The sequence below is a fragment of the Oryzias latipes genome, chromosome 9 (assembly GCF_053564925.1).
Source record: "Oryzias latipes strain Hd-rR chromosome 9, Olatipes_Hd-rR_3.1".
Classification (NCBI taxonomy): Eukaryota; Metazoa; Chordata; class Actinopteri; order Beloniformes; family Adrianichthyidae; genus Oryzias; species Oryzias latipes.
Window position 1 is genome coordinate 14,911,859 of NC_136245.1, and position 23,421 is coordinate 14,935,279.

Consider the following 23,421-nt stretch of genomic DNA (forward strand, 5'->3'; position numbering starts at 1 on the left):
TCTTTACATTGATATTTATTTGGTCCCTTTTTGTCTGATTGTGAATTAGATGAATATTCTTTCATTGAACTGTGTTAGCATTCGGCCACCTGGGGGTGCCAAAGCAATATCCAGACAGATCCATGCGCCTTAGCACCCACATATGAGGACACAGCTGCCAACTTTTGTTGGAGTGCAATTACTTTGTGCCTGCTTTTCATTCTCCTGCAGATTTTGATGCGATCTCGTTTTCTCCGAATCCCCCAGATGACGTTCCAGTTCCCGGCTGCGTGGCTCACTATGTTTGATGCAGTGCTCATCCTCATGCTGATTCCTCTGAAAGACAAAGTGGTGGACCCTGTCCTGAAACGCCGCGGCCTGCTGCCCTCTTCTCTAAAGAGGATTGCAGTGGGGATGTTCTTTGTCATGTGTTCAGCAGTGGCAGCAGGTGAGTTCATGCTCTGCATTGTAGCTTCATGGAGTCTCGAGGCAAAGAAGTATCTGCTCTTCAGAAGTAATACGAGAACAATAAACACGTGGTCTGACAATTAGCAGGGAGACAATTTCCAATATTATAGGATTTACAGTCATTTGCCTAATCCTTTATTTGTGCAATAGGGAAGTTAGCAAAGCAGTCAACCTGGCTAATATTGGGATTTGGATTAGGATTAAGTCCTTAATCAAAATATCAACATAATTTCATTGTCCATCTGATCCCCAGACCTCATCTAAGGCAGAATAAAACCTCTAATTATATATAATGTGCCTGGTTCATGCAATATGACTCATCTTCTTTGCTACTTCTCAAATATGATTTAATAGAAATTTTGATCATTTTGATCCTAAAAGCAAGAACTATAAAGAAAAAAATCACTGCACCATTACAGTTTTTTCTATAAAGATTAGGGGTGCAATGGACCACGGATGATCCGTGATCTGTGCGGATATCGAGCCACGGTTCGGCACACACGTGTACCGCGGGACCCCCATCCCCCACATTCTCGTGAGGACCTCACGCTTGCATCATTAAAACCAATTGTCCGTTCACACCGAACACAATTCACGTGTCAAATTCATGTACATGCGTCAAAGTAACTGCTTGATGTTTGTCCAGAAGTGTATCAACCTTCAGTTCCCGCCCCTTGTGGGAGGAGCTTCCGTCCAAAGCTTTCCGCGGATGATGATAGATCCGGTTTATTTATTTTGAAGAGCTGTGCACGTCTCTATAAAATCCTTCAGAAATCAGTTCGATTCTCTCCCAGTGAGGAGCAGCAGCCGTCCCGCACTGTGGCAGAAAGGTGCTGCTCCATCTGGCATCAAGCATTATATATGCTTTATTGAATCTATGTTTTGAAGCTTTAAAAAAATTTTTTTGTAGACCTTTATTTTGTTGTTTTTGTCCTGTTTTTTTTCCCCATTTTACTGATCCAAAAAAGGATCCAACTGTGACTCTATGACTGTGACACCATCCGAACCGTGACACCTCTGATAAAGATGATGCTCCCACCTCCTTTTTTAATGTTTATTTTTTTCAATTTTTGTAAGTTAGTGTAATCAAGAACCAATGTTCTCCTTAAACTAATTTTGAATAGTCAGTTTAAAAAACAGCTCCTCCCCTGCTCTTTTTTCCTCCAGACGTTAATTTAAATGTTTGTTTTTGAGAATGAGTCTGTTTATTTCTGGAGCCTAGTAGTTCTAACGAAATCATGTGCATTCCCAGTCGCAGTTGAACTTTCAGTTCCCAAATCAATCCAGCATCACTTTCTATTTCGAGTGCAGCTGCCCACAGGTCTGTTATTTCTGCACATCAATTCAGTAACACATCTGAGACCTATTTACCTTCTATTGATTATTTAAAGAAAGACTCATCAGTGGGCTGTAATGTACTGATACTCACTAATGTGCTTTGAAAAAAAAGGCAGAATGAAAGCAAACCAGAAACACTTCTAAGAAATCCTCCATTCATTCTCTGCTTAGTCCTGTGCAGGGTCTCAGGGGTTACGGGAGGCTGTCGCAGTTATTTCAGGGCAAAGGCGGGGCACACCCTGGACAGTCCATCGCAGACTCATTCCCACTGAAGGAACAATTTAGAATAACCAATCAACTAATGAGGCTTGTGTTTGGACCGTGGGAGAAACCCAGTAGGTCCAGAGAAAACCCACGCTGGCAAATTCCACACCAAAAGGACCCAACCAGGATTGAAATCTTCTCACTGTGAGGCGAGAGTGCTAACCCCCACACCGTACAGGCCTCTGAAAAATCAATTTTCATTATATTTTTCAACAACTGCTCCTTTATCCTTTTTTTTTTATCCTTGGGAACATTACATCCCTCACATTGACCTTTCAAATTGACTGCTGCACTTCCTCCAGTTTCCAACTGTTAAACATGCACTAAATAAAATGTGACAACAGTTATTAGCTGTTATAAGTTTGACTGCTATAATAGAAAATTACATTCAAAAAGCTCTTAAAATATAGTTTTAAATGTATGAGCCCCCACTTCTCAAATGAAACATGGACTAAATTAGAATTTTATGTTGCTTAAATTTGAAAACAAATCCTAAATATCTGAATGTAAACGTTTAAACCATATTTTTTTCCATATGCTCACTTATATAATATTAATATAATTTGTAGTCTCAAATCTAAATTCACTTCCTTATGAAAGCTGTTTCTTGTATTTTTACATTTAATAATCAAGAAACATTATTCATGCTGAATGAATATTTTATGGATTCAACAGGAAACTATTTTGCCAGAGTTTTTTTTATCTTATTCTGGTCTGATTGTAAAAACCATTTAGCAATGTGCTAAGTACAATAGTTTAAGGTATGTATTAAGAAATCATGTTTAGCAATAGTAAATTTTTAGAACATATAATTCCTGACAACATTGATATTTTGATATTTCCTCTTACAGGGTACAGGTCTGTATTTTTCCATGTGTGGGGGAAAAAAATCAATCCTACCATTTAAATTCAGGCAAAATAAATTCAGCGTATGGCTAAAAGCAATTCTGACTTCTGCAAGTGGAGAAAAAGGGTTTAAGATGGTGCTGTGGTGTGGCCATTGGTCACAGAATAGATGCTGAATACACAACTAGAGTGCGGAAGAGTTCTGTCCTGGATATTTGGAGTGAAATCATATGTGATTAAACGGAAGCACGTTTTAAGGAAGGCCTTAGAGATTAACCATTTAGTTTTACACCTACAGATTATCATTATTTTTTAGTAATCATACAGTCAGAAGTACGTCCTTGTGGGCTTTTTATCAGCAGTTCCCTCATCCACATTTGATCTGTTACACACTGACTCTTGGGAGCTGCTTCACATTGGAGTTACATGTTGAACTCTTTTTCTTTCTTACCCTTCTCCCTTTCCTCCTTCAAATGGTTTTGTCTAGAGACCAACAGATGAGCAGCCTAGTGTGATACATTGTGTCCTAACAATGTTCTTCTGTATGGAAATGTCATTCTCCTGATCTGTCCTCAGCAAGAACTGTGCCACAGTGTCGAAACCACTTTTGTCGGCTTCTGTTTGAAAAAATCACAACAACCCAAAAACTTTTATGGACACACTGTTTGTTATGATGTGTCATGATGCGACAAATGACCCTCCCATTTGTTGCGGGACAGCTGATGACATGCTGTCAAACAAACAGCAATCTTCCTCTGATTGTTTACTCCTAGAATTCAAAGGACAAAAAGCCCAGTTTTCAAGTATTGGTCTGACATTAGATATGAGATTTGTTGTTTTCCCTAAAATAAAGTGTCTGCATTTATTTGCTAAAGCTCTTTTTTTTAATGTTGTTATACTTATTTTTTTAATTCACCAGAGCAGAAGCAGAGTTGCTAAGTATCACTCATCTCAAATGAAGTATTAAGTTGTGTTATGATAGTAAGCTGTCTCTGGGAGTTATCTGGAAATAGCCTCTGGTTACATGATAAAAGCTATCGAATAAAGAGGCGGCTACGATAGATGACTACTGCTCGCTTGTTATTATTGAACTGTCTGCGCTGTCCCATTACTAAGAGCAGTAATATGCAGCCAAGCGGATATTCTCCTAATTAAGTGCTAGTAAACCCTTCAAAATAGCTCAATCCTTAACAGGGATCTTCTCCAAAAGTAGTTTTCCCATCCCCAAAATATTGTCAGAGTGTTTGCATTTAGTATGTTGTGTCTAAATATATATGTTGATGTTTAAACAATATTTTTCTTGTCTCTCCTACTAATGTTTTCTTGGGCTTTTTTGTGTGTGTGTGTATGTGTGTGTGTGTGTGTTTGTGTGTGTCTTTCCAATCAGGTATTCTGGAGACCAAGCGCCTGGAGATTGTCAAATCAAATGGTACCATTAACCAGGTGCTTGGCAACGTTATCTACTACGTCGCAGATTTACCCATATGGTGGCAAGTGCCTCAATATGTGCTGATAGGAATCAGCGAAATCTTTGCCAGCATTGCAGGTACAGTTGTTCGACTTCCTCTGTGGAATTCGTGTCTCACAAACTCTCATTAATTTTGTGGTGAGGCAGAAATTGTGAGCTTGACTAACAATGAAACACTCTTGAGGAACGGGATTAGGTTGCTTTGGGCCAGGCTGATTTTCCTCCAAACTATATTGTTCTACATATAAAGTGTGGGCTAAAACCCACAGGACTCCTTCTGGTTGATAAAATGCTGTAAGGACTGACGTCTGAACCCTTTTGTGATTCATAATGAGGCTACTCCGTCTTAATGTGTTGGTGGGTTGCTGTCCAGCGTAAACGGCCCAAGACATCAATCGATAATTGTTTTTTTGGCATCGCCAGTCATTGTTCAGTGATGAATCATTTTAAAATTAGGCTTTAGATAAATGTACCTTTTAACATTTGAAATTCTAACAGCATTGGATTTACTCCATGTGGCTAACTTTATGTTTCTGTGGTTAACTAAAAATAAACACAAAAGCTTTATGATATCAACTTTTGGCCAGGATGTTGACTCTGGCCAAAATGATTCTAGTTTTGATAATAAATATAATATATAGTAAAGTGACATATAGAAAAATGTCTCCGCTCCGTCTTAAGTATAAAAAACGACCCCATCCCTAACCAAGATAAACTACACCAGATCTCATTGATTTAAAATACCACAGCTTTAAGCTGGACTCATGCAGTTTAGTGAGCTTTCCTCGCTTATGCCTTAGTCACAGCTGCTCTTACGCAGGCGAAAAATGGGCATACCTGTATGGGGAATGCAGTGTGTGCGCAGGGTTTGGGGAGGTTGAAAAAAATGAACGTGCCTGCGTCTCACCTACTTTCCCCTTATGCTACGTACGCGATGGGCACGTGTTCAAGAACATGGTAAATGTCATTCTTGAATGCGCCTTCAGCATTTGTTCACACAGGTCTTTCGTTACCTGATACCAGGGCATGTTCTCACAGTTGGTTGAGCCTTGATGTGAAATGTGGAAGCGGTGGAAAAACCTCGTGAGTCTTGCTTCAGGCTTTTTCTTTCACAGCTCTATTTTGACAAATGAAAGACTTGCTGTCATATAATTCCAGCTCAAACCTTAATTATTATTTTCTTCTTCACAAACAATTTTCAACCGGTTGGCACCTTCATGCTTTGAACATTAACTTTGAAATCAGCGTCCCTTATTGGTCAAAGTTCAACTGGTGTAACTTTCAGCGCGTGTTTAATTGCCACAGACTTTATATTTAGAGCCCAAAAATAGATTTTGAATGGAAGGGTTTTAAATGCGGAAGCCCAATGCGTGCACATGCGTGTTTACGTAAAGTAAGGAAATAAGTAGGCTATGTGAACACCCTATGATTTTGCGAGTTCTCCCACTTAAAAATCATTGAGGGGTCGGACATTTTTTAATCTTAGGTGCATGTCCACTGTGATAGACAATCTAAAAATAAATCTGGAAATCACAATGCTTGATTTTTTTAAAATAATTTGTATGTATTCTATTGCTGCAAGTAAGTATTTGAACACCTGAGAAAATCTATGTTAATATTTGGTACAGTAACAGGAGAACTTGCAAAAAATCCCAGGGTGTTCAGATACTTATTTGCCTCACTGTAGACCTTTCATTGGAAGCGGTCAGTCGAACACGCATTTCCAAACCCGGTGTGAATGCAGCATTCCTTTACTCTTACGTGTTGTTTAAACGTAAGAGTTGCCCGCAGCATGCCGGTAGAATAAACAGGTGGAAATTGAATACGTGGAAATTGAAATTCCGTTTCTCTTCAAACTCCAGTCTAAACAGGGAATCTAACTTCAAAAATACAAAATAAAATAGAATAAGACGGAAAAAAATAAAGTGACTATAAAAAGAGAGAAAAAAAAGTGACTGTAAGAATGAGAAAAAATAAAGTGACTTTAGTATAGTTCTTCATTTTTTACTGGTGGAAGGTGCAGTTCATTGCTGATGAGGTAGAATGACGTGTGCGTGTCAGAGTTCAGCAGAGCAGGGGGGCAACGGGGCAACAAGAGGGGAGGGGGGGCAGGGCTGGGAGAGAGTTCAGCTTCCTGACAGCCAGGTGGAGAAAACTGTCTCTGAGTCTGCTGGTCCACCCGTAAGGGCAGTTGTGACTAAGGCATTAGTGAGCCTCCCTGGCTTAGTGAATTCAAACAAACTGGACTGTTGATCGTTTCTCAAAAACTTCAAAGCAGTGCAAAATGAGGGTAAAACAGAATGCAACGGTTTTCAAATCCTTCAAAGCTGGGGAATTTACAATCTACAGCACACAGTCTTTTACAAAGATGAAAAATGGAATCCATTGGAATCTACTGGGGGCCAGTCTGAAAACCTTCATTTGAATGAAATGCACTTGCTACAATTCTTGCATGACAATTATTTCTATGCTCTTATTAAAACATTTTTTTAACAAATGCTGCATGCCAACACTGGTGTTAGAATAGGTATGTGTTAAAAGTGAGAAGGCCACTCTTTCTAAGTCCTCTATATTTGTAACACGCTCTTATACATTAACAATAACAAACTAATATGCAAATATACATTACAGCAGGTCATAAAAACTACAACAACTAATAAATTATTGTGTTAAAATCTCACTTTTACCTAATTCTTTCTCACTTTTTACCAAGGAAGGCATCTTGAGAACAATGTTACTCCAGAGCCCAACATTTAGTTTAATTGAGCAGTGCACAATTATTGCCAAATCACAACATAAAGTAGATTTGATACTGAAACTATGAAAATTAGGACACACAAAATCCCCTGTGGAATACTTTGAAAAATCACTGTCAGTGGGATGCAGTTCATTTCTGCATCTCAACTTATACAATCTGGGAACAATAAAGAACAATGCTCCTAAACAGCACTGCTTTTCTCTGAGCCCTCCAGCCAGTTTGACTGTAATGTGGTAAAATTAAGAGCTTAATTCATTAAAAAACAAAAACAAAAAAAACATGGAAGCTATAAACTTGGAAGTTCAACCTGAAGGGTTGCTGGTAGTCCAAGCTTGCAGATCCACATGTTTTGGGTTTGTATGGAGTGTTTTTCACCCATAATTCAAAGTATTTCGCAATTCTGAATTGACAATTCAATTTGCAATTTTATCATACATATTATAAAAACATTTTGCAATTGGCAATTCAATATGAAGTATAAAATTACATTTCAATCTTACAAATGTAGATATTTATCACAAACGTTTTAAAAATAATACAAATAAATAATCAAACGTTTCAGCATTTAATGCATCCGATTGTTAAAGTTACTAAAACAAATGTATTTATCCATTATTGGATTGGTAAATGTGTAAATCACCATTAATATGGTCCTGTCATAAATGCTGGTGAAACTCCAGGTCAGGTGTAATTTAGCTTTATATGTTAAGCTTAGCATTTATTGTTTATTTCAAAATATATTTTCTGCTTATGTCTATTTATAATATTTTATTAGAACTTAAGCAGAATAGATGGCATCTTTTTAAAAAAAAACATTTTATTAGGTAATCCCAATAAATCATTTATAAATAGTTTGTGTCGCAAGTGGCAGGTTTTAGCTCATTTTGTGGATTATTATGTAAAAACATTACAGTAATCTGCCACTTTGCACTTAGGCTAAAAGATTAATTGTCATTTTTACACCATAACATCTGTTAAAAGTGTCAAGGAAATTCTCCCTGTAACAGTGTGATGCAACAGAATGAGGAATTGCTCTTACTTTATGAGATTGTTGCAGCACAAGAGAAAAACGACACCAACAATATCCTTTAGAAAACATGGGAAAATTCTTGGATGGAGTTTTTAGACTGATCTTAGCGTAGCAATGAGTCATTCCTTTCTGAAATACAGCACCTTCCTCAACTAATAAATTGCCTTGTATTCAGTCTCTCAATCTATATTTTTTGTCTATTGTCTTCTTTATTGATCATAGCCTGAGACCTTATTAGTGTGCTGCAAGTATGTTCAGACATGTTTCCAGTTCTTGGCTTTGATCTTCTGCTTTTGCAGTAGATGACGATGTAGTGACTCTTATGATGCTAGTTTGATTCCTTTTCTTATTTTATTTTTAAGAAAAAAGAGAATTTAAGCATTTGTAAATTGTTTTGTTGTTTTCTAACTTCTCTAAAGTCCCACTCCAGTCATCTTTTGATCTTTTTTCAAAGTGTTCCCAGTGGTCTTTTAAGTATGATTATGACGTTTTTAAGTGAAGTCAAAAACTGGAGTTATTTTCTAGGATGTAGTTTCTGCAGAGCGGTAGTAGTTTATTAAAAATCGCCTCTGAGTTGTTGGCGGGACTGTCAAAAAAAGAAGAAAAAAAAAATATATATATTGGTGGGACTGTCAGCTCAGAGCAAGCCTGCCTCATTTCCCATCATCCCTTTGTAAACTCTCCCCCGCTAGTTTACATCGCCTCACAACCTAAACCTAACAGTAGCAGTGCAACAGAAATGGCAAGCAATGTTGGAGCTATCCAGCCGTACAATCCGGAGTCAGATCGGAAAGGAAAAACAAAGACATACATGGATCTATTTGTCTGCAAGTGGATGCATCAGAATGGGATGGATCTGGGAGCTTGTGGCTGGCTGACTCTAACACCTCCCTCTCTGCTACAGGCTTCTTCCTAGCCCATTGTTGTCACCTGCTCCCAAAGATTTAAATAAAGAAATACTCAGAAATGCAATATAAGATACATTTTTTTATAACACCTAAAACACAGTTTTCATTGGATTGGGTCTTTAAAGGAATATAGAAGAAAAAATATATATATAATTCTTTAGTGAAAGGTGATATTCTTATTCTATTAAAATAAGTTTGGGACAGTCCTTTTATGAAGTCAAACTTCAATAAATAACCTTGTCATATTCTGAACATAAGGATTTCCTACTATACTCTCATTATGCAACTTACCTTTTGTAAAGACTGTGCTGTGCTTTGAAATTAACAAATCATAGACAAAAAAGAAAAAGGAAAAATAAATAATACATGCACAATACCCATGTAATATATACATTTCCCTTCAAAACTGTTTTTGATCTAGAAAGTTCAGGTTTTTCTTCTGGTATAAGGGTAAATGTATTTAAGCATGAATTTCACGTCATGGGCATATAACAGATTTACCTCAACATTCCAGTCTGTGCTGTTCCTTCTGCAATGCAGGGATGTTTTTATGTAACCCTCACTACCTAATGCAGCTACATATTGCAGTCTTCTATAATGTGCATTCCATAGCTATCGACCGCGTTTTGTTGCTATCCAAAGGTTAGCTTAGAATATGAACAAATGCAATATGTGTCTAAAGGTCAGCATTCTCCATTGGGTAGCCGTGCTTCATCATTGCAGTGTTGTGCCCGCTCTCAACTCCATGTTTTTATAAAATAAACTCATACAAACATTTGATAGAAGGTTTCAAAATGTTTGGGGTTTTTTTATCACTACGAACAGATGTTGGTAAAGGGGAGTTTCTACTCACGTTTGAAACGCCATGAAATCATCTGTGACAGCTTACAGTAGGACAGAATCTCAAGATTTTTTTTTTCTGCCTATTTTCTTCTTCTTTCTCTGTGATGATACAGTAAGCATGAAGGCATGTGAACCAAGCAGAGTGGGTAGCAAACAATGGCACCACAAATCGCCATAGAAAATCCACAGCAAGGCAAGCTGCTAGAGAAACCATTAAGAATTCTATGAATTGAACACTCAGCAAAACCCAATATGTTTCCAAGCCATATAAAAGTCTATCTTATCTGTTACATTTTTACTCTACAATAAGAGATTGCATAGCTCATTTTGACAAAGCCAATTTTCAGGCACAGCAGTACAGAACAGGGACCGTTCTTCACATAAACGTCCAGTCAATAAGGCCGCTCAACTCCAGCCTTTATTTTGGCTGTTCAGGATCTCACGATGACCAGAGATCATTGGTCCAGTTTTCGTCTAAGGCGAAAACACAAATGAGAATGAGAAAAAGACATCTATAGTGACCTCTAAGAAGAGGTCAGCCCTTCCTTTCATCTTTGTTAAAGTAATTTTTCCAAAATAAATGCAGTTGTAATAAAGGACCAGATTTACACAGAATCTTAAAACCAAAATGGATTTTTCATACTCACATGTGTTAATGCTCTTTGTTGCAGGTCTAGAGTTTGCATATTCTGCAGCCCCCAAGTCCATGCAGAGTGCCATCATGGGGCTCTTCTTTTTCTTCTCTGGGATTGGCTCCTTCGTAGGCTCTGGTCTTTTGGCTATTGTCTCCCTAAAGGCCATTGGCTGGATGTCATCACAAAAAGACTTTGGTAAGACACCCAACAGACACAGCACAAGACAAAAAAGACAAAAGAAAACAGTCACCCTACTCATCTGTTCTTATCAGAATGATGCCAAGATATTTAAAAACCCAGGCAATAGCTCTTATGGCTGTGCATTTAAAGTATTGATTTGTATGTACATTGGTTAAAGTCTCTTTTTTTGGCATCAGCAGGAATCTGTTAAAAGTTTTGAAGCCCTATTACACAGCATTAGAGAATAAAACTGGTATAAAGACAGATTTTAGAGAATAAGGTGCCAAACGCATGTCTTGGAGTTAGAAATGGTAAATGGCGTATACTTTTATAGCGCTTTTCTACCTTCTTCAAAGCCCAAAGCGCTTTACAGTCACAGACCCATTCACCCAGTCACACACATACACATTCACACACTGCCAAAACACAACACAACCAACCTCCCACCAGCAAGTTGGGGTTCAGTGTCTTGCCCAAGGACCCTTCCACTCATGGACGTGCAAGGCGGGAATCAAATCTGCAATTTTATGATCATGGGTCGACCGCCCTACCGCTGCACCACGGCCGCCCTGAAAGCAAAGTGAAAAGGACGAGGGTGATATAACAATGACAACTGGACAGAAGTAGCTGCTTTTTAGGACTGCTAGCCAAATGGCCTTTCTCTAGTATTATCTGATTCATGAGTTTAACTTTAAAGACTCACTCCAATGAAAATTGTGTTGTTGGTGTTTTTAACGTGTTCTTGTAGCATTTTTCTCATATTGGAAGATATTTATTAAATCATGTATTTCCTTTTTCAAATCGGGTTGGAACGGGAGCAAATAAAACCAGATGTTTAAAAAAGCTCAGACTTCTGACGAGGACAAAGCTGGCCTCTTCCGCTTCAATTCTGAAGCATCCACTCGCAGAAAAAATACACATTCTTGTCTTCATTTTTCTTGTCTGTGCTGGCATCTGACTCAAAACTTTTCTGCTGCATATCTCTTATATTTTCCGCCGCTTTTTTTTGATACGCTACTGTTAGCTTGGGCTTTTTAGGTGCTACAACCTAACAGAGGAGCGCGTAAAAAAAGGCCTGATGGGAAAATTAGCTGAGCTGCCTTCCCACCCACAACCGTGATGAGCTTTTCAGATGAACTCCTGCCGCACTGCTGAAAATATGTCTTAAAAAACAACTCAGGCTTTTTGATTTTTGCTAAAAACTGCATATTCATAATTAAAAGATCAATGGAAACGATTTTACAAAAGAAAACAATATAGTTGGAGTGGGAGTTTAAACTGCAGCAAAACTGATGACTCAAGTTTATTTTTTTATTGGTATATATTATAGAATATGCAGTGTTCCCCCGTTTATCCAGGGGCTTGCATTCCATAAATAATCCATGATAGGTGAAATCCACAAAGTATGAATACAGCTGTTTTAAGGATGTAAAAATGCCGCCTAAACACTTAATACACTTTTCCCAACATTCACACTTATTTCTCTTGTTTCAACTCTTACAATTCAAAGCTTTTATAGAAAAATAAGTTTGCTCAGAAAAACATCTGCGTTGCAGCGAGACCGAAAAGGGTGCACTGTATTATAGCGAGGGACCACTGTATAACACAGTGTAAATATTGAAAAATGAAACAAGTGGAAGAGTTTTAGCGATTACAATGAATAGCAAAATGTTTGATTGATTGAATTTTTGGAATCATCACAACATTGTGACCTCCTGATGAGACTGTGATGTTCATTAGCTGCTATAAACTAATGGTTAATGTTAGCTGTTACAATCTGGGTTCCTTTAAAGTGATCCCCGTCCACACGTCGTGCCAAATACTCTGGTATTGGATCGTCACACGGTTGAAAAATGTGATCAAAAAACATTTTAAGGCTTAAAATATTTATCAAGAACAGATTTAGGATGAAAAGGATTATCCACGCTGGTTGCATTTAACAACATTTCTGGGTTTTATCCTGTTTTTGTTTTTGTTTTTTTTGCATAATTGACTTAGACAAAGTTCATGGTGGCATTATTGATGAACAGAAGTGATTACAATTTGTAGGTATTGCAACAAAACTACACAAAATGTGAAAGCAACATAAATGCAAAACATTTGGACAAAAAAAAATTGTAACTGTCATGTTTTAAAGTGAGAATGCAGACTGTGTAAAAGAAAATACATTTTAACTCATATTTTTAGGCTGCCAAGGTAAAAAAAGAAAAGAAATAAAGTATATTTGGTTCATGTGCTCCTTAATGTCGATGAAACTATTATTCATATGCAGTTATAGGAGTTTTCCTTACACTGAAAATACTATTAAGATAATCATCCAGTTTTTTTATTAAAAAAAAGTCACATTTGTGTAAATCTAAACAAGAGGTGTAATGAATAAAATGTGGTAGCAGATGGATAGGAGCCCTGGCGAGTGGAGGCTCCCACCCCAGCTGTACTTTTCCCTGAGTATGTGCTAAATAGGCCAGCACAGTAAATTGTTAATTCACAAACGGCAAATAGGTTATTAATAAAGTGATACCGGCATATTGGGAGGGGGTTTTAATGATGTTAACACTGGAAAATGCTTGCAGAGCTCCATAAATCCATCCTCTGCTCAGCCTCACAGCACTTAAGGGGAAGAATAACTTGAGCCAGGCTGACTGTTTGACTCCTATTGCTTTCCAAAACAAGTAATTTAGAAGGTGAGTTGGAGAAATGGAACAAAACATCCTCCTGGCCAATGATTAAAAAAAAAACATGTACCACAGTGCTCATCCATTAAAAACAGCCAGGAATCATAGTTTATTCTGTTTTTTTTTTCCTTTTCAGTTTGCGGAATGCTAGTGTCGTCCACGTCTCATGGCTCTGTAGGTGGAAGTTGGAATGAATTCAGCTCAGTCCTATAGCTGTGGGCAAAATTGTGTGCAGTAAACAGCATCTTGGGTGAGCTGTGCTGAGTTTTACTGAGCCACACAGTTCCTGAAGACAGACAGCAACATTAATCACAGGCTGGGGGTCTGATTACATAGGCCTGCCCCTCTTAAGTAAAGCTGTCCCTGGAGCAATACACGGAGTCTGCAGTGCCGGTTCAACATCGCACTGGTGGATGCTCATCTCTCCTTGTCGTGCTGAAGTTCCATCATGCCCCATCTCTCTGTGTTTGATAAAAAGCTAGGTCAAATTCATCATAAAAGTCATTTGCAGTATTTTGAACGTGCAAATTTGACAGAATTTGAGTTATTAATTCACAAAAATTGATTGAATTGAATTTGTGGATGTTTGAAGTAACTTCACTTTTATGCTGAGTCTAATTTTGAGACAACTTAGGGGTTTGCGCACCAACCAACAGACAGAGACAAACACAAACTAAGACTAATGTGGTTCTCTTCTACAGAAACCTGTAACGTCCAGGCTCAAACCAATCACATGATGGCCTGCTATCCCTGTTGGGAAGGTGACTTTAAAAAGTAATCATAGTTATACTTGATCCTAAAAGTAACCGAGTTAGTAACTGAATTACTCAGCACAGGACTCCCTTGAAAAAGAGATTCTTAATCTCAATGGGAAATTTCCTGGGTAAATAAAGATTAAATTAAAAAAAAAAAAAATCAAATATACAAAGTAACTAGTTGAATGGAAAAGTAACTATTTGTTTACTGTTAAAAAAGTTTATTTTTTTAATCTAAATGTAGATTTTTCTGATCAGTTTTCCTAAGTCAGTTGCCATTAGGAAAATAGACATGTACTTGTAATTAACCTTCAATATTTATTTCAGTCACTTTGGTAAACATCTTTTGTCTTTTTCTGGATGTTGACACAATCACACCTTACACTTTACTTTAGTCATACATTCATTTAAAGGGCTTATACCATTGAAAATACATTTTTTGACCTTTTAAATGTATTATAATGTTCCTTTCTCACGAAAAGAAACCCCAAAGCGATATTTCGACCTGTTCTGAGGATTCCTCTAAAAACCTGCGCTCTGAGCACCAGCCCACTTTTCTCTGCTGAGCTAGCGATACTTAGCAAAAACGCTGTCCATTTATATGCACAATATGGAGACCTATCTATGCAAAAGTTTGAATGTTGTTTGTTTTCGTGAGGAAGTTGCAGTCGTGGTGCTGAGGCCGGCTCTAGGTTGATGTCATGAAATGGGCGGCACCCACACGTAAAGAAAGCTGGTGCTTCAGATAATGACTACGGTAGTTTCACTTCCGGGTAGGAAAATGAGCTGCAAAAATAAGACATTTCTTATTTAAAAAATCATTTTTTTGTTAAACTTCAATTTATGTTTCTGATTGTGGAGCCTTTTAGGAAATGTTTTTATTTTTATTTGATCAATTTGAATGAATTGGGGCAACTTTCAAACTCCTCCACTGTTTTGTCTCTTTCACCCCTGTGTTTGCTGGGATAAATAGTCTCTAATCAGATGACCACAGAGGTGACCAAAATCACTGTGGAGCAAACTTACAGTACAGTACAGTTCAATGAAATTCAATTAGAAAAACAGATGCTACGTTCACACCAGGCATGTAAAAGCGTGTTTTCAACGCGTGTTTAGCAAATTATGTTCACAATGGACTGCTGCTATCCAATACTAGTCCATATCCGTCATCTACATCTGGAAGAGGTTTGGTGTGAAATGTCGAAGTGATGAAAATCTGGTGAATCTCACTCCAGGTTTTCTTTCACAGCTCTGTTTTGATTTATGGAAGACTTTGTGTCATATAATTCTGCCTGGGCACAAACCGCAATTATTGATTTCTACTGCATGATCAATTTTGAAACGGTTGGCACTTCCGAGAATTGAAAGGGACGCCATCCATACATCACTACCAAAGCTAAGTCCCTGATTGGTCAAAGTTAAACCTGGGTAAACTTTCAACTTGCGTTCAATAGCGCGTTTTGTGTGTGGAGCCCAAAAACAGTCCAATAAACTTATGCATTTACATAGACCGATCATTAGAAGTGGTCACTCGGTCGTGTATTCCCGAGGGCGGTGTGGAAGTAGCTTCAAAGTTAACAGCTCTACGTTTTCAGTGTGACTTCACTTCTTTGCTTTTTTCCAAACAGCATGCTTCTGTTTTCACTGTGACTAGTCTATTCATTCAAATTTTGACCTTTACTCTTTACATTGGAGGGTAAAGGGGAATCTCCAGAAAGGGCTGCTGCATTTTAATCTGCTCTCCTTTTGCTGGAGGTATCGGCTATACAGCACAACTGTTTTTTGTGAGCCACTATTGTTACAGGACAGGAAGTGGCCTTTTTCATTGATCAGCACTCAACTCCTGAGTGATGCTTTATCAAATGTCTTGAAGTGTTCTAGAATCCACCATGAGCTGACATTCGAACATCCTATTGGGTCACACTCAGCAAAATGTCAGACTTTTCATGGAAGTCGAATGTCAGACCTGACAAATTTAATATCACGCTTTGCTCTCTTCTGTATCATACATGCCAAATTAAAAGCTGCGTATAAACCTTTTCATTTTTTTAAACTTTGTTTGTTAAATCTTCATAATTAGTCATAAAGCCAATCCAAGGAGGCTGTTATACAAGACAAAAGAAACTTTCCTTTGATCTTCCTGATTCATTCCAAGACATAAGATTGCAGTGAAGACACTGAAGCATCAAAATGTCAGATCACTGCACTAAAGGTTGGATCAATTGGTCCATTTTTCAACCAAGAAACTCAGAATGTGTTTCATTTGAACTTAGATGGGCAACGTATACCCAATGTCAGATAAATCATCCTGTGACTTTATATTACTGTGATGGAAGGAATCTAACCACCAGCGCCGATTTTCCCTGCAATTCACAATTTGTAATTTCCAGATTGAAATCGGTCTTACAGAACCGTTGAGCACATCTGGAAACACTACTAGACTCCATTTCCTCCTATTCTTGAGAAACTGGCTTTAAAAACAGCCGTTAATTATTTATTGGCTTCATTATTTTTCTTTTGCTCCACATTCATGTTTGGTCTTTTGCTGTAGTAATTAGCCTTCAATATTTTTCAAAAGTGCTTGGCAGACGGACAGGCCCTGGGGGGGCAAAGACTGAGGGAAGGTGGGGAAATCTATTTCATGTATAATTAAACTTTTAAGACTCATTTCCTCTTCTTTCAAGACTTTAAGTTTTTTTTTTCTTAACTGAAACAAAGGTGGGATCCAGTCATTGTTTTGTTAATAAAAAGATGTGTTATTAATCCTGGAAAAAACTTAAATATGTCCTAATAATTATTCCCAATATACTTGAAAGGTTTTCTATTTTGTACGGCACAGTTTTTATGATTGATTCTGCTTTGTTGCTAAAGATAAGAGCAGCGAATTTCTTTATAATTTCATGATTTTTTTCCCCTCTTTGTCAAAACAAATTATCAACTGAAACTCCTATTGCTTCCACAGCAAGTTAATGTCGTCTTGTATCTAATGAAAAATTAAACGCTACTTTGCCTTTTGATCTTTTTCTCATTATTTATACCTTTGATAGATTAAGATGGCAACAAAATAAGTGAAAGCTGTGGCAGCGTTCCAAATGCATGTAGGATTTTCTTCTTGCAGCTCATTTCAATATTGCTCTGGTAAGACTTGAGTCAGCTCTCTGTTCCACGATCAAAGTATTAAAGCATAGACATGACCCAGTGCATGTAGCATTGCTTAAAAATAACTTCCTTTACTCAATAAAACCTTCCCATAACCAAGGCTGTAGGAGAAAGAGGAAAGTTGACATTGATGCACTCTGCCATTTACCTGCAAATGCTTGATTAAACACCCACTCTGATGCTGATGAAAAATGTGTTTTTGGTGTTCTTAACATGTTCCTGTGGCATGTTTCTGACGATAGAGGACATGTGTATATGTAATCGTAGGGTCAAAATTGCATTTTTGAATATTTCTTTAGTCAAATTGCTGTGATTCAGGAGCTGATGAAAAAAGGGCGTTTGAAAAAGCCTGAATTTGTGTTGTAGAAAACATGCTGGGCTCCCTGCTCCATGCCATTGTGATCCATTCACTTGTTGATGACTAGATCCATGTACGTCTTTGTTTTCCTCGTCTGAGCTGGTATCTGGTTCAAAACTGTACCGCTGGATAGGTCTACTATTGCTTGCCATTTTTGCTGCACCTGTAATGGTAGGTTGGAGTGTTGAGGGGTGTAAGCTAGCGGGAGAGAGTGTAAAGCATCGACTGGAGTGTCTGAGTGTGATATCACCCATAGAAAATGGCTTAACTCCCGGCTCCAACTACCAGTAAATGAACTCTTCTTTTTTTTTTCGCGGTGATGGCTCCAGCCATGCGACGTCAGTAGACATTGATTAGTTTGAGTCAGTGTTTCTATGGTAACCCCTCTCACTAATTAGGAGTGAGTTTGTTTGAAGTCCACACCCCATCCACTTAAAGCAGGCTCGGGAGCATCTGTCAAATGTTTCGAATGTTTAAGGACAGGGCCAGCAGACACCACATGCTTTTATTGAGGCATGAAAAAAAATCTTGGAAAAAAATAAGATTAGAAAGAACATTTTGGCTAGTATATACTGTATGTCGGGGACTTCCTGAGGAAGGTAAGGTTGCTCAGTCCAGTTCTCTTCTGCTGTCAATGGTGTAAACGCAAAGCTCTGTTTTGGATGATGGGAAGGGGGGAAGGTTTCTCTGTGCCAACAGTCCTCTACATAACTTCTAATAAACTACTGCTGCTCTGCAGAAACTATGTCCTTGAAAACAACACAGGTTTTTGATTTTGACTAAACTGACCTAATAATACCGGTAATCAAAAAACTACAGGGAACGCTCTTAAAATAGATCAAAAGAAGATCAGAGTGGGTCTTTAAATATGCAATAGTTCTTTAAAAGTATTAGGTATTTGTTTCAAGTTGTAGTACCTTTTAGTCACGTTTAAAGTAGAGTTAGGACATGTTCATCTGTTGATAGTAAGTTGTGTTTTGTCTGGTAAGTGCTGAAGTTAGTAAATTCTATTCATAGCCATCTGAGACAGCTTTTTGTGTCAGGGGTAGGCATGTTTTACTTTTGATAGATTGTGTTTAGCTGTTTACCAGTGTTTTCTGGTTGAGTTAATGTTTGCTCCTGGTAGTAGAGCAGTTTGCAATAGATATTGGACATTTAGTCAGGCACTGAACTTCCAAACCTGAGACTGTGTTTCTTTGTTAGAAAAGAAGAGATTGCTCTGTCTAGTAAGTTTCAATTCCCCTGGTTCTTCAACACCAATAACAATAAAAGGTAAGTTAAATAACGGTTTCAGGGCGGAACTAGTTTTATTGCCGTGAGCACATCAGCCTGTCGTGTCTGAGCATGGGCAAATCCAGAGGACAACAGAGTCCAACGCCTCTGGAGGAGTTGGGTTTTAGAGCTCAAACAAGTAGTAGAGGTGAGCCTGACTACTGTTGTTACTGCTCAGCCTCCCGCACAAGCTTAGGCTCTTTCCTACTCAGTGAGGTGACCTTCCAGCATAACTGACCATGTAAGCCCTCAAATCTCCCAAGATGGAAAAGTGGCAGGTAAAAACTCTGGGGTAGAAGTAGTTTTACTACTCCAATATCACCAGTATGCATCCGAAACTCCATATAGCTAATGTTAAAATACACATAGAAGTGCAAATATATTGCAACCCTACCTTTTTCTTTGTTAACCCATAAGAACCCAGAACCATTTTTTCTTAAAAATAAAATTATGTGTATTTTACCCCAAACCAAGCTGACCACAGAATTTCTGATATTTTTCAGTTACACTAATGTCGCCATGGGTTCTTATGGCTTAAAAACAACAAATAAAAGGTCAATATTTACCATTTATCACCATTAAAAAATGGATCCAATTCACAAGCATCAAGTACTACTTTGTTCCTACAGTTAATAGCTCTTTTAGATTTAGGATCACAAGTGCTGCTTCACTATACCTAATTTCAGTAAACTTGAAATTTGAATTTAACTTTTTAAAAAATGTATTTCAATGTTCTATTCTTGATTTGGATTCACTTTGAAAGCCCCCTCAGAAGAAGCTGGAATTCAGTCAGAGCGTCATACTAATCCATTCACTCATAATGCAGACTATGAACCATCTTTATGTCAGTCCAGTTGCACAACTGTGGTTTACTTGCAAAAGAAAGGACTCATGTCCAGCAAAGTAGCAGAGCGTCATCCCATGCTGTTGGCTACAAAGTCAATTGGTCTGCCTTACATGGTCAAGAGGACAAAAGCTGCTCTAATACCAATCCAATTGTCTCCAGCGAGGACAATCGTATTGTTGTCAGCTTTGCCCTTCATGTAAACCGCCTGGAGAGATAAAAACGGGATTTATTCTGAGCTTTTCTCTTGAGCTTTGTGGCTAAATGACGACAACCATCAGAAAATCAGACACTTAGCAGCTGTGGTTAAAATCTCTAAATCCTGGCGTCGAAAAAGTTCAAAGTGATAGTAAACATTTATGTTTTGAACTTATGTATTCATATTCCTGTCAGACCCCACAAGTTTTTCTTAGCCTCCATCCCTGTAAACAAGTCGTACTTCAGTACAGCAAATCACAGTGGAAGCATCAGTTATATTTTCTTTTCTTTTTATCAAGTCGCAATCCCACAAGGAAGCAAATCGCGCTTTAATGCTGATGAAAGACTCCGTGACTCGAATCACAGCAAAGGGTCGACTCTGTTCTTGTTATTTTTGATACTTCAGTCCCAAATCATCGATACCGCCTTCTTTTATCAACGCTGAAGTGTAGGGTCATTTGTCTTCACTTTCAAAAGGTTTCACTCTGCTGAAATGAAAGGTAACAGCCCCCCCCCCTTTATTCCCTGCTGAATGCTGATTCCTGACAGAATTGTGTTTGCTGCCATTTCCTTGTGTTTTATGAATTCCACAGAAAAACTCCAGATCCTTTATTGTCTTTTTCAATCTTTAATATAGAGTTTTTCTTTATAACACATGAATGCTTCTTTGGCCTCCATTTGAATGCGCTGTTACACATTTTGGGCTGTGTGTGTGTAACTGTGCTGTGTCATAGTTCTTTTTCCCCCAAACAAATATTCTGCTTTTCTCTTCTTCTTTTTTTGTAGGCAATATAAATGACTGCTCTCTGCACTATTACTTCTTCCTTCTGGCGGGGATCCAGGGTGTCACCTTGCTGGTCTTCCTGATCATCTCTGTCAAGTATGACAAGCAGAGGGGCAAAGCAGCTGGCCAGCCCCAGAGACGCGCCTCTTCTTAACCCCCACCCACCCACTGCACCCGACATCCCACTGACCCCAGTCATAAATGCCCTCCTTTTCTCTCCTCAGTGCCCACAAACGCTTTTCAGTGGTACTTACAGGAAGTAGTTTATGTAGTCCAGTGTTATTTATTTTTATGATTTTTTTTTCTTCTTCTTAAACAGAAATGGGTTTACATCACTGACTGAAAAGCTACACCCGACAGTATGGAGAGCCATGCAGGAGCAGTGTTTAAATCCTTTCTGCTGTGCTTCCCTCCTGCTGTGTGTTTGATCTGGCTGCCTTTTTTGTGGATCATTTGCACACAACTCAAGGAGTACTGCCATATGAGTTTGACAGATGTCTTTTTTTTTAATTATGACAATGCTTCCTTTGTTTTTTTGGAGTTCTGAGAGACGTATTTAAAATCATATCTTAATGAAATTACTGTTAATAATGATTTTTGTGTTTCAAAGATAAGTAATGATTATTTAGCGTTCATTATTTTTCTGACAACCTGAGCTCATTTTACCTCGCACATGTACTGAAGTTTGTGTTGAGATCATCTTCTTTTACAGTATTGTTTGACACACTATTCTGAAGGTGCCTTTTTGTAAATGTAAGGATTTTAGCCACCCAAACCCCATATTTTTATGAAGTATGAAATATTTAAAATGTTGTCTTTTACTGAAAAGCATCGATGAGTCTGATGTGATCTGAATTACAGGCGTCAAATAATGCCGCACATCACTCCAGGTTTTGGTGTGTCCAGGCGTAGATCTCTTCCGAATCCATCGTCTAGTCGCATCTAATATTGAGAGAATAATCTGTCGTGTTTGTTTTCTTCTGCCTGTGATTACAGTCCACACTGCAAAGCCGCATAAAGCCTTCTCATAACTCCACCATGAATCCACAGACAGTGCCTGACATAAAATGGGATTTTCTTTTTTTGCTTATGTTAACACGGCTACTTTGCAGAATTTTACATTGCAGGTCAAACCACAAAATGATTTCCCTTGATGACAAACATGTCAAAATGACCACTTACAAAACCGGAACCTAAGAACATGAGATATTAATGTTTGGATTTGTTGTAAGATTGTAACAAAACAAAACAAAGGACAAAACGTCTGCATTATGAGGGTTTCATCTGTGGCCACACAGATGAAATGTGGCCACAAATGTGGCTTCATTTGCTTTTATTCTATAAAAGACTAAAGTGTGCTTGTTTTTGTGTGTGATTCATGTGATATCGAAGTCAAACTGTTGGGAAAGCATGTGCTTTTGTTTGCTTTTGGGGTTTAAAGAAAAACGTTTGCTGATAAAGAGTAACTGTGGGGAAAATAAAATTGCCTCCAGGACTTAGGACAGAGTTTATCATGTGGCGTTTGTAAAGTGATCTGAATACTTTTAAGATAATAAATTGCTTTTTTATGCTTCTTTTTTTATTTTTTCCCCAAAATATTTGTGACTTTTATTTGAGTTATGCCTGCTGAGGATTTAGAACTGGAGAGTTTGTTTGTACTCCTCTAAAGACTGTATTGGGGATAAGTTTTGTTAATACATGACATTGCTTAAAAAATAAAGTACAGAGACAAAAATCATTGCTCTAATAATTCCTAAAGCTATTATATGACTATCTGCAACAAAATCTGCTTGCTGTCAATGACGCTTCTTTCTTCTACCTTTCTCTTCTTCAGGTTTCTATTTGCTTTGTTTAACTATGAGGAAAATTGTTCTTTGATTTGCAGTTTATTTTACTTTTTCTTTTTTCCTTTTTTGCTTCACTGGAAAAAAGTCTGTTTCATTATTCGAGTCTTACAATGCTCTTCATTGCTTTATCTAGGCTCACCTATGGTCAACCTTTATTCTCCCTCTACTTCCTTCTACCGATTCAAAGAAGCTCATTCCTGTCCTTGTGTGCACTTTTACATGTGGCCCTGCAGAATCCAAAATGTGTGTAATCACCCCTTATGGCCAAAAAAACATTAAAAAAAGTCATTTCAAGCTAACATATGTGCCAAATGAAGGAACATTTGCAGTTGAAATATGTTTTATTTTCAGAAAATGACCCGTCTAATGAAGGAAATGACCTGAAATCCAGTGAAGAACCATTAGCTGCATTTGTACGCTTAACATTTTGAGTCTAAATCACTGCAGTGTCACACAGTTGTTAATCTCAAGCTTACTATGTCCCAGCAACTACACCTGAAAAAGCAAACGTTGGTATAAATAATATAAAACTTGCCTTTCTTTTTTTTTTTTTTTGAAGATTGAAATCCCCTATAGATATTATTTTTATTTTAATACACACATTTCCTACTAGAAGCTTGCCTCACACAAAGCCATTTCCTGTTTAATTTTGTCAACCGCAGCTGGGGTTGAAGAGACAGCTTGATGTTTGAAACCAACACAACACCTCCAGGTCATAATTCCTGTGGGGCGACTTGTTTCTCATGTTTTTTTGTTTTTTCTTTCCTTCACACATTGAAGCAGTTGCAGAGGCAAAATTGTAAGGCAGTCAC

At 37.9% G+C, this 23,421-nt stretch overlaps 1 protein-coding gene across 7 annotated transcripts in view; it reads left to right on the forward strand.

Moving 5' to 3' along the window:
- The window catches only part of slc15a4 (solute carrier family 15 member 4), a 38,682-nt gene extending 16,185 nt beyond the window's left edge, over positions 1-22,497 (forward strand). For all 7 annotated transcript variants that reach the window (XM_020706128.3, XM_020706125.3, XM_078952724.1 and 4 more), the window contains 4 exons: positions 247-427; positions 4,283-4,441; positions 10,574-10,732; positions 20,765-22,497. In XM_020706128.3, the coding sequence (XP_020561787.1) occupies positions 247-427; positions 4,283-4,441; positions 10,574-10,732; positions 20,765-20,916 (651 nt within the window). In that variant the 3' untranslated portion in view covers positions 20,917-22,497. The remainder of the gene's footprint in view (positions 1-246; positions 428-4,282; positions 4,442-10,573; positions 10,733-20,764) is intronic.
- Positions 22,498-23,421: the final 924 nt, after the last annotated feature.